At 39.3% G+C, this 17,210-nt stretch overlaps 1 protein-coding gene across 1 annotated transcript; it reads right to left on the bottom strand.

The window, feature by feature from the left end:
• Window positions 1-203: 203 nt before the first annotated feature.
• Window positions 204-9,754, bottom strand: LOC150080991 (U24-ctenitoxin-Pn1a-like). The gene is made up of 4 exons (XM_090380880.1): window positions 9,717-9,754; window positions 9,422-9,455; window positions 3,542-3,763; window positions 204-367 (listed from the first exon to the last, which is right to left on the bottom strand). The coding sequence occupies exons 1-4, from the start codon at window positions 9,735-9,737 to the stop codon at window positions 204-206; spliced, it is 441 nt and encodes a 146-aa protein (XP_090237006.1). The 5' UTR covers window positions 9,738-9,754.
• Between the last annotated feature and the right edge of the window lie 7,456 nt (window positions 9,755-17,210).

Here is a 17,210-nt window from a genome sequence, read left to right as displayed (position 1 = left end):
CGAACACCAAAATCCAGCCCTGAAGCAATGGGTCAAGCGATAGATCTCGTGATGAAAATTAAATGTTGTATTCAAGTTCCTTCTTCTTTTCTTTTCGTTTTTTTTTTTTTTTTTCAGTGTTTGTAAACTAAAAAGAAAAACCTCATCATACATAATATATTCATTGTTAATGATCACCAATGGATTTATTACTTTATTTTAATTCAGTGGTTACATTCGATGGGGGGCTCTCTCGCATCGTCTAGTGCATTGCCTTCCTTATCGCTGCACCAGCAAGTTCTGTTAGCAGGGGTAAAAGAATCCCAGCACTGTATTGCAGAGAACTCGCCGCTCCTATCGCATTTTGGAATGAATACACCCATATGCTCTACAAAAAAAAAGAAAGAAAATCTAATAAATAAATTCCTCATTAAATCAGTTAAAGAGAAAATAAAACTGATGACACTACTAATGATTTCTTTCTATCATCAGTTCGAAATCATAGTAAGGTGCTTAACAATTCATGCAGAATAAAGTAATTTAAACAGGCCTGGCAGAGAGAAAGAAGAAAGATTTCTCTCACTTCCCTCGAAGAGAGAAAAATCTTTTGGCGCAACAGAAATTAAAGTGCTTTCTAGCTGGAAAACTAGTTGAAAATCAACTAAGGATGGAAAAATTTTGCTTCTCACCAGTGTGTCCTTGAGACTGCAAGTAAATTCGATGCATTATTTCTGTAAATTAGTTTCATAAAACTTCATGGCATTGTTTACTGAATATTTGAAGGTCCACGAGAGGGGGAGGGGACAAATTTGTGAAAGCATATTCTAAAGTAAAACTACAGAGACATATAAATACTGAAAAAAAGTTTTTTAAACATTAAGCAGAGAGAAGCAGTATGAGTACCTGAATTCTGTATACATGATTACTCAGGTATTCTGGACCAGCTGGACAAAACGATGTCCGGGAGTTCGGCAACTGAGCGAGGCACTGGCGTGGGCTGGCGAACGCTGCGTTCCACCGCATCCCACAAATGTTCCATAGTATTGATGTCGGGTAATTTCGCAGCCAGGGGAGTAAACGAAATGCATGGATATGATCCTCGACCATTCCTCCAAAATGCGGGCCTTACGACACGGGGCGTTGCCATGAAAGAGTCCAGTGCCATCTGCAGACACAGTCATCATGTAGAGCAAAACTTTGTCCGAAACAACGCCGAAGTTGAGGAGCATCAGCGACTAAGGCCATATTTCCACGTCTATATTGTCTGTATATTGCAAGTGTTCTGTGCTCAATTTTCTGTTTGCTGGACGAAAAACCAGAGTTTCCGGGAGAAAAAACCATGCTACCCTCGCCTGAGACCGACTAACTTATCTAAAATGGCCCGTAAAAATTCCTTCCGCCATTGACGGGACTCGACACAAGTCTTTTCCACCCGGTGTGAGGAGGACAGCGAGCCTACCAACTGTGCTACGGACAAGGGCAGATGAGGGAGCTGGAACCTAGATTAATCAGACCAGGCGACTCTTTTCCATCGTCCAATGACCAGGAATGGTGCTTCCATGTCCACTGCAGGCGGAGGTGAATATAAGCACATGAACACCGATTACATGCTCATCTGCTGGCCCTCGTGAGTAGCACAGCTAGTAGAACCGCCGTCCTCCCCACACTGTGATAGTGTGACTGGGAGGAATTTTTATGGAAAAGACCTGAGTTCGAGTCCTGTCAATGACGGGAGGTATTTTTATGGGCCTTTTTCACAACGTGGCTGAGTTAGTCGGTCTCAGGCGAGGTAGCACAGTTTTTCCCTCAGACACTCGGGTTTTTCGTTCAGCAAACAGAAAATCGACCTCAGAACACACGCAATTTACAGACAATATACACGTAGCAATATGGCCTTAGTCGCTGATGCTCCTAAAATCGTACTACGGCTGCATTTGTTGGATGGTGTGCTCGGAAACGTTTCGATGTACTCCTTAGCATGTGCTGTCCCAGAGAACGCACACTAACCGCAATTCACTTCGACTGTCAACCAGTGGTGGTCTCCCCGTCCGGGTACGTTGGATGGTGGTTGTATGTCCCTCTTCGGACCATTCCTACCACAGCTTCACTGCAGCGGTCCTTAAAAAACCGACAACGCCTGCGGTTAAAGTGTGTTTAGGATCTAAAGGCACCAGGGGCTTCCTCCATCTCCGCGTAGTATACATTGTCGTGTGTTACTGAACACTGTAATGGCCAGAGATTTAAAAGTGTATGGATATTGTGAAGTGTTGTTCATCTGGCCATTTAGTCGCAGGACCCCTAATGAGGCCCAACGTTGCCCACACTCGGCCCTGTGGAGGCAGGGCCGAGTGTGGGCCAGTATTTTAAATAAGTACTCTGGCAGCTACTGCCACCTAATTTTCTGAGATTTCAGTGGCTAGGACCTATGAAAAAAAAAAAAAAATTGCAATTGTCAGGGGTAAGACGTTAATAATGTTAGGAGTCAGAAAGAGTGATGCACGGCTAAACAGTTTAATTTTGAATGTGTGGGGCGTACGCTGTTGTGTTTAGAAGGAGTGGAGGGGAGACTGAAGGCCGAAGGGAAAAGACAGAAATATAGAGTCAATAGAGAAGACCCCAGAAATGTCAGTGAGGCATACCCATGTCCCACCAGAAGGAAAATAGGGGAGAGCGGTGGGAGCGGAGGGAGGCCGTCCCCCCTACCACCAGGATAGGAAAAGAAAGAGAGCCAGGTAAGGTGCCCAGTCCAGATCGCCAGCCGGCTATCTGGACTGGGCACCACATTAGGCAGCACTGGGTTCCATCCGGTGCTGCCTAATGTGGTGGTTTTCACTACTAAGGTGATTACAGTCATTTCGGGTGATTTTCTGTCATTTGTATCTATCACTCTTGGGATTAGGTCCCGTTCGGTGACTTGTTTCAGTTGAGCAGGGTCAAGTAGTTGTCGGCACATGTCGTTGTGCTCACAGTTAGAGCGACCCGTTCCTGTTGGTTGTCAGTTTGTACTGGTGTCTCTATCCGATGAAGGCAACTCTTGGATACAAGACCCATCCAAAGTGCAAGGTTGAGTCTGTCATTTAGTCTACGTCTATTCACAGTTTTATTCAAGCATGGGTCGTCGACCCGTCCAGGTTTGTTCCTTCAGGTGCAGGTAGGTGGTATGTGCTAGGTGTGGCTTTATCGTTTAGTTTTGTCACTGTCAAAAGCCTAGGCATTGGCTCAAAAGATTCCAATTAGTGTTCCCTATGGATTGCGTTTATGGTTCTGCGTCGCGCGGTTATTGAGATGCTTGTCGTCCCCCATCCTTCCTAGCGCCGAAAATTATTCTAAGTTCAAACTCCGCCAGGTCCTTCCCATTTTCCATTGCGCGGGCTTCGTACTGACTATCATTCCTTAACTGCATATGCTGCACAGATAGGCGATGTGGGAAGCATTCACTCATGAAGATAGGGGGGGGGACATAATGTTTTGGCTCATTAGTTATATGAGTTTCATTCCTAACCTGACAAACTTGATATTAAAGATTAAAATAAATAGTATTAACTCAAAATTGATTGCTCACCCCTCTTCATAGCCTCATGTCTTTCAATTGGACATTTACAGACCTTCACGTTACGTGACCATGGTGTGACTTGAATACCTTCTACGGGAGTTACACAAGTGCAGAATCTGCCGTTACACTGCTTTGGGACGAAGTTACCGTTTTCATCACATTCGTGATTATGTTTGAAGATCTCGTGCACGTCTTCTTCCTCCTCTCGCCTCCTTTCACATTCGGTTTTATCTAAATGAGATTAATAAATACCAATACATTAATATGGTATTAATATTATCTACGCATAGAAAACTTAAAAGAATATGATAAAAAAATGAAGCCCTTTGTAATAAACTCTCATTACTTGATATATAGTTTAAAAGATTGAAATTTAAATCAGCATATGCGACTTTTAATAATACTAATTTTTATTAATAAATAATATTTCATAGAAGCTTACGATTGCATGGTTTTCCCATCATAACTGAGAACACAAAGGCTTTCTTTGATGTACGTGGTGGGGGGGAATACCAGCACGCTCTAAGTAACTTTTTGGTCTGAATTTCTTCATCCATCTTGTTTCGATGCAAAGTTCTTGCTATTATTCGCAATAAGTATGCCGGCAACATCGAACGAATGTTGCCAGAATATTTGTCAGTACAGCAGGACTTTCCTAAACAAGTGGCCGAAAAAATAAATATTTAAATAAAGGAACATTTGTGCAAATGAGGATGCTTTCTGCATAGATAAATTTTCCTTTTACACTCTCAGCGACTTCTGGCCACAGAATTTTTTGCAGCATCACATTACTGAAAAAAATTCTGTGGTGATCCACTGTAATCCGCGATGATTACAGTGGATCACCATCATTCCAGGTAGAAAATGACTGGGAGGAATTTTTATGGGCGTTTTTTCAAGGCCGTGACCGAGTTAGTCGGCCTCAGGAAGTGGTCGCATGATTCTACCCAAACCCCACTGGAACTCTATTTTCTTTTAGTAAAACAGAAAAACTGACTATAGAATCTATGCAGTTTACATTATATATTAACACCACATAGCCTTATTTGATTTTGCAAAAACAATCAGCCATAGCCGAGTAGTCAAGCACGAAGGTACATAAGTACATTGCAGCCTGTGACTACTAAAATGGTGCTATTTCTTGTATTCTCTTAATATTGTGTGAGCTCCTCTGTGTGGTCGTCCCGGAGTATAAACAAAAAATTATTTTTATTATTGATATTAAGCTACACTCTGAAAAGCAATCCCCTAGTGGGTAGTATGGTTGGTACAATCACCATCCCTTCCTTCCCCACACGGGATGAAAAAGATCTGAGTTCGAACTCGTGAAAATTGGGCTGAGTAAATCGGTCTCGAAGCAGGCTGGCATGGCTTTTTCTCCCAGAAACTCGGATATTTCGTCCAGCAAATCGACCACATAACAAATGCAATTTACAGACATCTACAAAAGTCTAAGTCGTTGATGCGCATAAAACTCTACAACAACCACAATATCTTAAAAGTAAGGGGGCGACAAATAATTTAGAAAAATGAAATTATTCGAACCCCCCCCAGGTTGTATGCAAAGTAAAAGAATCTGTAAAAGAGTTAAGGGAGTTAAATATTACCAACTGCAAGTACGGATCGTAATTTAAAGATAACAGAATTTCGGAAAAGTTTGATTGTTTGAACCTTCCAGGATCAACAGTAAGCAGACATTATAAGATGGGTTATATAACTTACAAGAAAGTATTTCCCTGGGCGAATAGGCAGTTCCCAAAGAAGATTATTATTTTCCCTTCCAACAATCAATTATTCTCTGTCTAAAAGAAAATTTTCGCTTATCTATCCTGAAACCATATTTTTTTCAAGTTAAGAGTGTGTGTGTCGTCCGAGAAAGGTGAAGGATGTCAATAGAATTTGGTTTAATCAATCCGTGTAATATTAACAGTGGCAAATCACCGGACAAAAAAAAAAAAAATCCACATCACCTGTCCACTTACATTTTGTCTAATTATTGTTTACATTTATTCAAACTGCCCGCTTCCACAACACCAGATAGAAGTTTGTTCCAACGTTCAACTACCGGCTGCCTGAAAGCAAATTTCCACACATCTGTCCTGCAACCATTTTTCCCTAACAGTTAATTTTGTCTCCTCATGCGTGTTACTGAGTAACACGCATGAGGATATATATAATGATGCTAGGAACATTTAACTTATTAAATCCAATCAAAGCCTTAAACACCTACAGATCTCCTCGAAGGTGATAGTTTCTAGACGCTGCGTTTTGCAGAACTGAAGCCATTCTTGATAGGAGCACCCTTTTGTTCCCTTGAATAATCTCATTGTCCTTCTCTGCACCACTCGTTCCAACAGATCCACACCATTCCTAAAATGAGGCTTCCAATCCTGTATGCAATACCCAAGATATAGCCTAAACATTGCCTCATATAGCATGATAATCACCTCCTTATCCCTGCTGGTAAAATTCCAATATATCATTTAAAAAACCTCGCTCGCTGTCCTAGCATCCTGTCTGCGGTATTCAGAGAACGTCATGCCTGGCTGCACAATTACCTCCAGGTCTTTTTTAGTTTTCTCCACTACCCTGAGTGTGAAATGACACAGTTGGTACGTTATTCTATGATTATTACTGTTTAGCCATGTGCAGTACCTTACATTTGTCAGTGTTAAACTTCAATTGCCACTTGTCAGCCCAACTGCTTTATTTTTCTAGATCTTATTACGTGATTAGTGCACACACTGGCCGGAAAAATAGGAAACTTTGTAATAAGTCACAGACAGAATAAAAGCAAATAGATGCAAAGAAAACCATGAGGTGGGGTGATGACGTACTGCTTCGTTGACCGCGGAGGCTGTTCGACTGCAGTAATCTGAAGCCAGAATAATGGAAATGCGTGATCTATACACTTGTAGAGTGCACGTTTAGTAGGAACCATGATTCAAGAAACGAAAGATATGACTGGTTTCTCAAAAGCGTTAATCTCAAAGGTTTTTAACGGTTTCAAAGGTTTTTAAAGGTTTTATATATATATATAAGAAATTATGGGTGGTCCTAATATAATAGTTTGAGTGTATAGTGGTAATTACAATACGGCTCCGGGGGTTCCCCCCCAACTCTGCGTCAAGCAATATAATGAATACAAAACTCTGTAAAGGCCAGATTCATGTAGGTTAGTGGTGTGTTAACTGTCTCAAGGCAACAGGGTTTCTCCCATTTTCATTGGACAGTGGCACAGTGAAAGAAAGTCATGTGGTCAGACGAATCATAATAAACTTTGTTTTGCACTGATGGTAGGCAGAGAACTTCACGAAGCGATGGACCCTGCTTGCCTTGTTAAGACAATCGAAGCATCTGGAGATGGGACATCGTGGTATGGGGAATGTTTTGTTAGCACGGACTGGGTCTGTTGATACCGGTGGAAGGTCGAATATCATCCAGGGAGTAGCTGGATTTTTTATCAGATCTATTGCGCCTTGCAACTTTTATCCCGAAGGTATGGCCACTTTCTAGATGACAATACAACAGTATATCATGCCAGAATGGATTGGAGATCATGATACTCCACCACACATTCACCTGATCGCATTCCTATTAAGAATGTGTGGGATGTGCTGGAGAGAGAGAGAGCTATTCGGCAACGAAGTTCTCTTCCTTCCACTTTGTCGCAGCGGTGCGATATTTTGTTGGCAGAAAGGTTATAATTAGACCAAAACGCACTGAAACACCTTATATAATCCATGCCACGCTGCACGCTGAATAAAGGTTCGTATTTTTCTGGTGTGGGTGTATTGGTATTTATGTAAATACTATTAATACTATTAAAATAGTATTTAAATTATATTAGTATTTATTACATGCTAATATATTTTATGTGTATTTATGTCATTAAACACCCTGCCAACCTCTGACCATCTGCAAACTTACACTTTAAGCCTGATATGCCTTCACCACTATCATTAATAAATATAGAAAACAACAATGGACCCCAGCACTAATAACATTAGTCCAAGAAGAGTAATGCCTATTATAATCGCTCTCTATCTCCTCCCAATCAACCATCCCCTTATCCACAGCAGTAACTTGCCCCTAATACCACATTGCTCCAACTACAACAGTCTTTTATGTGGAACAGTATCGAACGCTTTTCTTAAATCTAAGTATATAATGTCAAAATTACAGTTTGCATCCAACTCCTTTTTTTATTACATCATATCCAATCAGACTGGATAACATAACGGTGGTTTAAAGCCTTGAATATTAAAAATCAGGTCTAATTGTAGGCGCACAGATTATGCAATTTATAGAACCAACCTTCCTCGTAAGAGTACCTTTTGTGCCTCCCACTAATCTTGCTGCTCTTCTTTGCACTCGTTACATCAGCTCCACCTTTAAAAATGAGGCTTTCAGACTTGTTCGCAGTAATCAAGATGCGATCTGACCATTTACTTATATAATGGAACAATTACTTCCATATCCTGTTGGAAAATTCCTGTATATCATTTACAAAACCCCATGAGTTGTCCTAGCAGCCTGTCTATACAGCTCATAGAACTTCATGTCAGACTGCACAATTACAGGTGCCTTTCGTTCTCCCTCATGCTGAGTGAGGTACCAACCCAACTGGTATGTCATTTATCAATATTAAACCTGAACTGCTTCTTTTCAGCCCATCGACCTAATTTTTCTAAGTCTTGTTGCAGTACAACCTTGATTCTTGTCATTAACCATTCTGCCAGCCTCTATATCATCAGAAAACGTAGATATTAAGCTTGAGTATCGTTACTAAATATTGAAAACAGTAAGGGACCCAGCAACGAACCATGAGAAAACTAATTACTCCACTATTAGCAATAGACTATGGAGGCAGTAATCATTAATAACCATTCTCTGCTTCTTGCCACTCGACCATCCTATACTCTCTTTACCGTAGAAGTAATGTCTCTATTGGCACACTGCTCTGTTTTGTACAAAGGAGAATTTAGTGATAAGACTACAGTTCGTAAGCTCAAAATAATGGCAACGATAGCTTTCTAGTACATAGCTGGTGTGAACAGTCACTATACGTCTCACATGGTGGAGTGTGGATTTGGAAAATGCATTTAATGAGGTAAAAAAAAAAAAAAGGTAAATTGCAGCCATTATCAACCACTGCAGGATGGAAGCCTCCTCAACAATTCATGCTGAGGGAAATGGACCATAATCTGCCACGCTGGTCCAGTACGGATTGGCAGATCGACCGTATTTAGTAGTCAAGGGTTTGAATCCCGGTCTTCTCAAAAGAGCGCGTGTTACTACATCCCCACTCCTGACCACTCGGCTACGAAGACCACCAGAACTGTAGTCATGGTGTGGACTTCTTGTGGTAGTATGGACTAGCAGCCATTCGTGTATATAAACTCATATGTTCTGCACTAGCACTGGAGGAAAATGCCGTAATACTTACATTGGTAATTGTACCGAAATGCGTCTTGCATATACCGGCATAAAACAGGCACAAAATCAGTTTCCTACTACCATAATTTAGTCAGAAGCTTATACTTCTGACCAAAAGTGAGCCAACTTGGGCTTAGTTAAGCCCAGGTTGGCTCACCTATCCATTTCTTTCAACGCAAAGAAAAGTTGGTGCAAATATCCATTTTTTAAAGCAAAGTATATGTAGTGGTGTCTAAATATACTCGAGTGGAGAACAATGTTCATTTTTTATGCTAAAGTTGAGAGTTTATGAAAAATAAGCAAAGAACCGATAATAACAAGCCAAAAATAAGAATCAGAAACTCATTGTGCCTACGGGTATAATTAGTCAATAAGCATACACTTCATTTTCTTAGTGGTTTCTGTTTATCTATCTTAGAATAAATAATCAGTCAGCATAACGTTACTTACCACGAGCAAAAGCAGCTGCAACGATCACCACCGTCTAAAATGTTAAAGAAAGAAAATAATTACTCTTTGCCAAAAGAAACATTTTTGAAGACAAGAAAGATAACTCGAAATTTTACAAAATAAAATTTCTGTTGGGTTCGATTTTAATGAAATATGGTGTGGCTCGTCAAATCTTTCTTAAAAGATATGAATAGAATATGCCATCTCGAAACCTGTCCACTGGGAGACGGTGGACATGGTGACAATAAGTACTTTAAGCATTTCTGAACATATATGTATACATAAAGGTACTTACGAGAACAATGACAGCCTTCATGGCGAACAGTTGATTTTCTAAATGAAACAGAAAATAAAATATCATTTCAGTACGCAACATAAAATTTTACCAGCAGTTCGCAAAGCACAATGAAAATAATAACTGAATAAATAGAATTTGAAGGCAAATCATAAACCAAAGTGCTGTGAAGGCTTTTTCTTAAGTAAGGTGCCCTCTAATCCTCCCCCCCCCCACACTTTTAAAGCTAAAGTAAATCATTATTGCATTTACTTTTGAGTTGCTTGGGCAAAAGCGGCTGCTTAGGAATTCTGAAATTATACTATATTATTATTATTATTATTATCATCATCTATTTATTAACCTTAGGTTCATCCCCTGAACAGCCAGTGGGCTAGAAGGGTGTACAAATATATATTTTTTTAAATACAGCGTACAATTTTATACAAATTTTTGATATTTAAAATAATGACATTGTTTATAAAATTATATTTACTTAATAGCAATAACGATTAACTTTAAAATAAAATTGATATTAAATTAATATTGCAATTACAAATACAGGTTGTGCTACAAATTTCTTGTGTCATTACAATTTTCTTGCTTTTACAATATATTTTTGCATTAAATTATTTACATTTCTGATTTAAATAAAGCTCCGATTTTATAGTAGTTCTGGTGATTTTAGTCCAGATTTCGTCCATAATTTGGCTTCTGTATGTTCTGTTTTCTCTAAACTTATTTGGATCTATGGAGAAGGTATTGAAGTGTTGGATCATGTTACATGGAAACATTCCTTTTAGGGAGTCCAGGATAGTAAGTTTCATCCTAAGTGGACGTTGCCCGCTCTGGTGGTTTCTATTGCTTGCTTTGGGAAGTGAGTAATATCCTCTATCGATGGGGCATCAATCTGACGAGTTAGCAGCTTAGAGAATGTGGACAGATTTTTTTAAGAACAGTGAGCTTCCGGGGGTCATGCCTAGATTGACTAGAAGAATAGATGTGGAGATGGTGAAAGGGTTCTCTCCCAGACGGTTCAGCCACCGCAGAATCCAGTATTTCATCGCCAAGAATCTGTTACGCAGAGAGGCAGGTGCCGAGGACCAGATTTCAGATGCATATAAAGGTATAGGAGTGAGACACCGATCAATGTATTGACAAATCAAATTGATGTTGTGGCAGCCTATAAGCTTCAGGCGGATAACCCAGAATGCAGCATAGGTCTTCTTCTTTGTCTTGAGGAAGTGATCTTTAAAATTTAAATCTTCATCCCTTGTTAGTCCTAGGTCAGTATGCGATGAAACCTTTGGAATCGTCTCGCCATTAACTACAACTCGGATATCATTCCTGAACTTCCTCTTCGTAATTGTCATGTGGGCTGATTTGACATTGTTTAGTTGGAGTTCAGCTAGCTGTAAATAATCTATTAATTGTTTGATTTGATTGGAGGTTTGATTATTAATTTCTTGAATCTGTTTGGGGTCATTTGAAATAATAAAAAAAATTTAAATCATCGACGAAGGAGCAGAAATTTGGATGTGCATCAAGGAATGGCTAAAGTAATGCAAAGAGGGTGGTCGACATCACCCCACTCTGAGGCCCCCCCCCCAGATGCATAGATAGTTTTTTGGTGAGATCCATTTTCTATAATTAACTCTCTCCGGTGTAGTAAAGACTCCAGAATGCTGACTATTTGGTTTGATGCCTTGAAATATTCTTTTAGGATGTATAAAAGGGTAGGAATTGACACAGTATCATAAGCAGATATAGAAAACGCAGTAAATGCATCAAACCGGTTATTAAATAAATAAAAATTTTTAAAAAGTTAGAAACTCTGTATCAGATACATAATGTGTTCTGCCGCTAGCATATTTAACGTGTTTTACATTTAAAGGTTAATAACGGTGGGTGGTGAATTATGCACAGAATCTTGAAAAATAACATATCAAAGAAGTAGGGTCTCCAATTATCATATCAGATAAAACCACACCATACAATAACACGTTGAGAATGCAGTGGAATTTAACGGACATGTGAAAAGGAGACCCCCCCCCGCCATAAGGTCACTGTAGCCTAGTGGTCAGGAGCGCGGTTTTGTTTGTTTGTTTGTTATTTGGTTTTTAGGAGCATTAGCAACTAAGGCCATATTGCTCCAGGATATGCGGTGGTCATTCCCTGACCTTTCCGCATCCTCCGTATTTGGTGGTGATGGGCTCGAACAGGCGCGCGGGTGCATAAGTACGCGTGCCTTGAGTGACCGGGGTTCAAACCCGTGACTGCTGAATATGCTGTTTCTTGTATTCTGTCTATCTTGTGAACTCCTCTGACCGTTTGGTCGTCCCGGAGTATAAACAGAAAATTTATTGTATGACAACTGTGGGTATCCCACTGTGACAGAGATAAATATACAAGGCGATTCTAAATTATTGTCGGGGTTTCCGTGGCCTATAATTTTCAAACTGGAAACAACAAAATAAAACTGCTTAGGAATATGAAAGTGTAACTGAAAAAGTTTTATTTGGCAATGCTGTACTAGCTGCATAGATGTCTGGGAGATATTGACGGCATTACTTCAAAATGGCGACTGTTCGAGAGAAGGCAATGTGCGTACTTTGGTTTTACGAAACAAAGTCCGTTATCACAACGCAACGTCGTTACAGAATTCAGTATGGAAAAGATCCACCTTCGGATAACGCTATCCGACGTTGGTTAAAGCAATTTCAAGACATTGATAGTGTTCTGCACCGAAAAGGAACGAGAAGACCGAGCACTTCTCAGAAAGATGTTGATCGAATCCACGAAGCGTTTTCTCGAAGCCCACAAAAATGTGGTGTTCCAGCAAGATGGTGCACCGCCACATTGGGCTCTTATTGTTCGAGAATTTCTTGTCATGCATTTTCCTGGGCGCTGGGTTGGGCGTGGTGGACCGATTCCGTGGCCTCCGCGCTCAGCCAATCTTACGCCACTTGATTTCTTCCTTTGGGGATGGCGCATTATAGCCTTAGTAGCTAATGCGCCAATAAAACCAAACCAAACAAACAAAAAACCTTTGGGGATACGTGAAGGACATTTTTGTACAAGACCCCTGTGACCTCCCTCGATGAACTGAAGCTCAGAATTGTTGCTGCGATCGAAACAGTTACACCGCAAATGCTGGAGAACACTGGAGGGAAATTGAATATCGCTTGAACATCTTACGTGCCACGAAAGGCGCGCATGTTAAAGTTGTTTAGCATTCTGCAGTATTGATTCTATAGGTAATAAAACTTTTTGAGTTACACTTTCATATTCCGAAAGCAGTTTGTTTTATTTTGTTTCCAGCTTGAAAATTATAGGCCACGGAAACCCCGACTATAATTTTGAATCACCCTGTGTATCTCCTCTGCAAGCAGCATGCGAACCAAAGAGATGTATTTACCCTATTTTTGCCACCGTTTTTTTGTTCTGGAAATAGAACTTGATCAACAGTGCAAGATTTCTAATTGTAAGTACCATGATCTGCTCTGTCATCCCTGCCGTCATGGTCTTTCGCATACACCTTTCTGATTTGCACACTTCCAGCACTAATTTCACTTTAATGTCACTAATTAATTTTTTCCCGTGCCTTTTCATTTTCAACTGTTGTGTATTTTGTTAATTACATATTTCACCTGCTCTATGTATTAATTAATTAATTCCATTTACAGGTATATAAAGTGGCAAGTACCCAAGTTCCATAACGAACTTGGACTCTTGGTAACGCTGAAGAGGTTGGGGATCTGTTTTCGGCTGAATAATACTAAAATACGTGACGAAGTTCTGTAACATGTATTCTTAATAATGACATAAGTTTCCGAAAAATTTTAAATTTCACAGCAAGCGGGATCATTAATTGCTCATAAAAATCATAAGGATAAACTCAGAAAACATTAAAACTAAACATTAATTTACACTATGTTGCCAGTACGAATATCCCTTGGGTTATGTTTTCTATTGCAATCTAACCATACTTGCGATCTATGTGCTCTATCACACAATGCTTGTAATTACTGAACTCCCACACCAGGTAGAAAAGGCCTGAATTCGAATACCATTAGTGATGCGAGAAATTTTTTTATGGACTTTTTCATAACGAGCCCGAGTTGACATTTTCCGAGCGAGCATTTCATGGTTTTTCTTTCTCGGAAACTCGAGTTTCTCCCAGCAAACAGGCAAACCTACCGAAGAAAAAAAACGCGAATATAGACGCAATATACTAACGCCTCACAAGCCTTAGTCGCTTTGTACCTTAGCACACACACCTAATATACCTACGTTAACCATCCATGTGCTAGGAATACAGTAGATATAAAAAGCAACTGGTTTCACGCTAGAAGTGAGTAAATCAATGAATCAAACAACAGATGGGTCGAGGTTAGCAACTTCCAATTGGGAATCATAAGATGTCATATTAGCAATAAAGCTGATCATGCCATTGCAGCAGAGCTGCAACGCCCTAGACGAACGGTGTCTAACGAAAGCATCAAATGGAAATATCATAATGCTACTACAGCCAGGGAATGTTTGGAGAGACCACAAAAGTTGACAGAAAGAGACCAGAGGATGGTACATAGATTCGGACAGTCGTAATCAAATACTGTTAACCAGGAGTTCAGTATGGCCACAGAAACTGATATTAACACAAAGACGATACTTGGGAGCTGCACTGCATCGGATTTAATGGAACAGCTGCAACACACAAACTAAACATTACAGCACGCAATGCACGGAGTTGACTTTCCTGATGCACAGTGTTCTGTTCTGATTTCATGGTGGTTTCTGGATCAGACGAATGCTAGGAACGTTATTTCGCAGAGTTTCGATCGCAAGCATGTACAATGGTACCTGCCAAAACTTTACTCATTGTACATTAGTCTTCATTTAATCATTAGTCGTCGTATCTGAAACAGTGAATGCCATGCAGTGCACTAACATTCTGGACAACTTCTGTTCTTGCAGTAATATGGAGAGAAACTTACCTGTTTTTGGCATATACCAGCTCATATTGTATAGTAAGTGATTTTTGAAGATATGGGCAGGAACAAGCTTCATTGGCCTGCTCAGAGAGCCATCCTTAATTCCACTGAATACCTCTGCGATGAACTAGAATGTCAACTACGACCCAGGCCAACATGCCCGCAATCGTTAACTGACTTTACCGCTATGTTGAAGGAGGAATGGATCAAAACACTGCCTTCCTGTTACGAAAAACCAGTTCAGAATCTACAGACGGTGATATACAGCGTAGATGAAGCAACGTGTGAGACGAAAAGTTCTTAAATATAGTATCAATAAAAGGTTCCTTGAAACATCCAACTGCTCGATTACTTTTGCCAATATTATCATCATTAGCCATATGGTGCAATGAAGCCGAGGCTTTTGCTGCACCAGCCAAAAAACATTTCCGAATTACCCTGTGAGAGAGAGAGAGAGAGAGAGAGAGAGAGAGAGAGAGAGAGAGAGAAGGGAATCGCCAAGAAAGAGAAGAATGGTGACATACAACTCAGGACCCTAGGTGTACCAAACCCATACTCACTAGATGTGAAATGGAGAAACAGCAAATACACTGCTCGGCAAAATTAACACAACAAAATGTTTTTCATGAATATTTTATTGTGAACAGTATCGCCGAAGGCGAATAGTTGATATAATAGACATCTTAGCTTGAAAATTCCAAGTATCCAATAGAAATCGATCTACAACCTCACAGAGTCGCACATTAGGCAAATTATTCAAGCCAATAAAAACACGAGTACCACTTTTCCTACGTGTTCTGTTAATTTTGTTGAACAGTGTAACTTTTCAGTTACACTGTTCGACAAAATATATAATTAATAAATAAAATAAAATAACACATTTTTGCATTTACAACTGAATTAAAATATTCAATTTCCGAATCAAAAAACGTCAATAAAATGAATTGTTCGTGTCACCCTGTATATGAAGTGGCACTAACAATCTTCTTTCCTGATTAACGCATAATTTAAGCTAATGAACAGACAATGCAATAAAAAAATATCTTACCAATATTTGATAACCAAAGGGATGCGTTTCTCTCGGCAACTTTAGTATTTATATAATCTCCTCTCTGTCCCATCTGTCTTGACTACACAAACGAAGACTGTTATCAAGACTTCTCGGGAATGTCACAAGTGTTTAATACTTGTCTGTCTCATATTTGTTTAAGATAAAGCATCCTCCCTTAAACCAGATGGATCTCAATTTCAGGAGGCCACTTAGAGTAATTGTAATTCTTCCAAAATTACTTTTTTGGATAAGCGAAATAGTTCGCGTAAATTTGATGCAAATTGAGTTAATAAATTATAAATAACCGACTTCTACAATATCCAAATAAAACTTCACGTTTAAAAAATATTCTCCTTCCGATAATTTATTCATTACTTAGAAATTCTCTTTGTAACTCTTTCTTCTTTCTCGGTTTTTTTTTTTTTTTTTTTCCCTTGCTGAACTAGCCAAGTCTGATCGATTCATGGTTTCCCCACTTTAGAAATCATCGAGATATATAGATGCAATGTGGCCTTGGTGCTAAATCTATATTCAATATTTCTTATCGTTCTCCCCAGGATTGCTAACAGCTAATTTTTTTTTAGAACAATCAAACTTTTTTTACGAACACATTCTTAAGTACTATCATTTAGATTCACAAGGACATAAAGTTCATAGAGTAAACACTAAATTTAAAAAACAAATATAATGTGATATAAATGTGGCGCTGATACTTGGTCTCAACTGGTCTTCTCAAATCGTACGAATGGTTTGAAGCGCTTGAAATAACGTGCCTTACTATGGTCAAACTGGAAAGCAAACGTCCCTGATAAGCAAAAACTTGTTTGTTTTTTGAGATCTGTGAGGAAATATACCAAGGGTCTTAGAAAGACCTAGGTAGGTCGCTTTTAGAATTCGTAGTACCCAGAATAAGAAATACGAAACCCCTTGTCTCTCCTTTGAATTAGAAACCTTGGGCGGTGGGGGTCTTATGGTAATTACGAACGAAAGGTAAATAAACCTTTTCTACAATTTTAACCTGATTTACTTGCAATAGTAAATTGACGGTTCACACAAAATCGATTTTTCCTGCCTTCAACTCAGCAAAAAAAATTAAATCACGAAATCCAGTTTTCACATAACTCATTTTCTGTCGAAAACACTGCCAAATTGGAAAGTAGTTCATGATCATCGTTGTTGTCATATAGTGTTTTGATAATTTTTAATATTGAAAAGTTTATTTCTGCCGCATCGTCAGCATGATCCTTAGCGAGAGGGCTAAATTCAAATATCCTCCAGATTCTTCTTATGTTGAATCGCCTAAATGGAATGAATTGACTTGCGACTTCAGGATTATCCCAGAAAGTTCCCCATAATTCAACTGTACTTTCTCCTCTTTTATATATTGTCCTAATTCACAGAGTTCAAATTGGTTAATGCACAATAATCGTCTTCTTTAAAATTAAAACCCTTGTTCTTATTCTTCACCAA

The sequence above is a fragment of the Mastigoproctus giganteus genome, chromosome 9, assembly GCF_048544385.1.
Source record: "Mastigoproctus giganteus isolate SK-2022 chromosome 9, ASM4854438v1, whole genome shotgun sequence".
Lineage (NCBI taxonomy): Eukaryota > Metazoa > Arthropoda > Arachnida > Uropygi > Thelyphonidae > Mastigoproctus > Mastigoproctus giganteus.
Note: the sequence above shows the minus strand (reverse complement) of the source record. Positions and strands in the feature narration are given on the sequence as shown.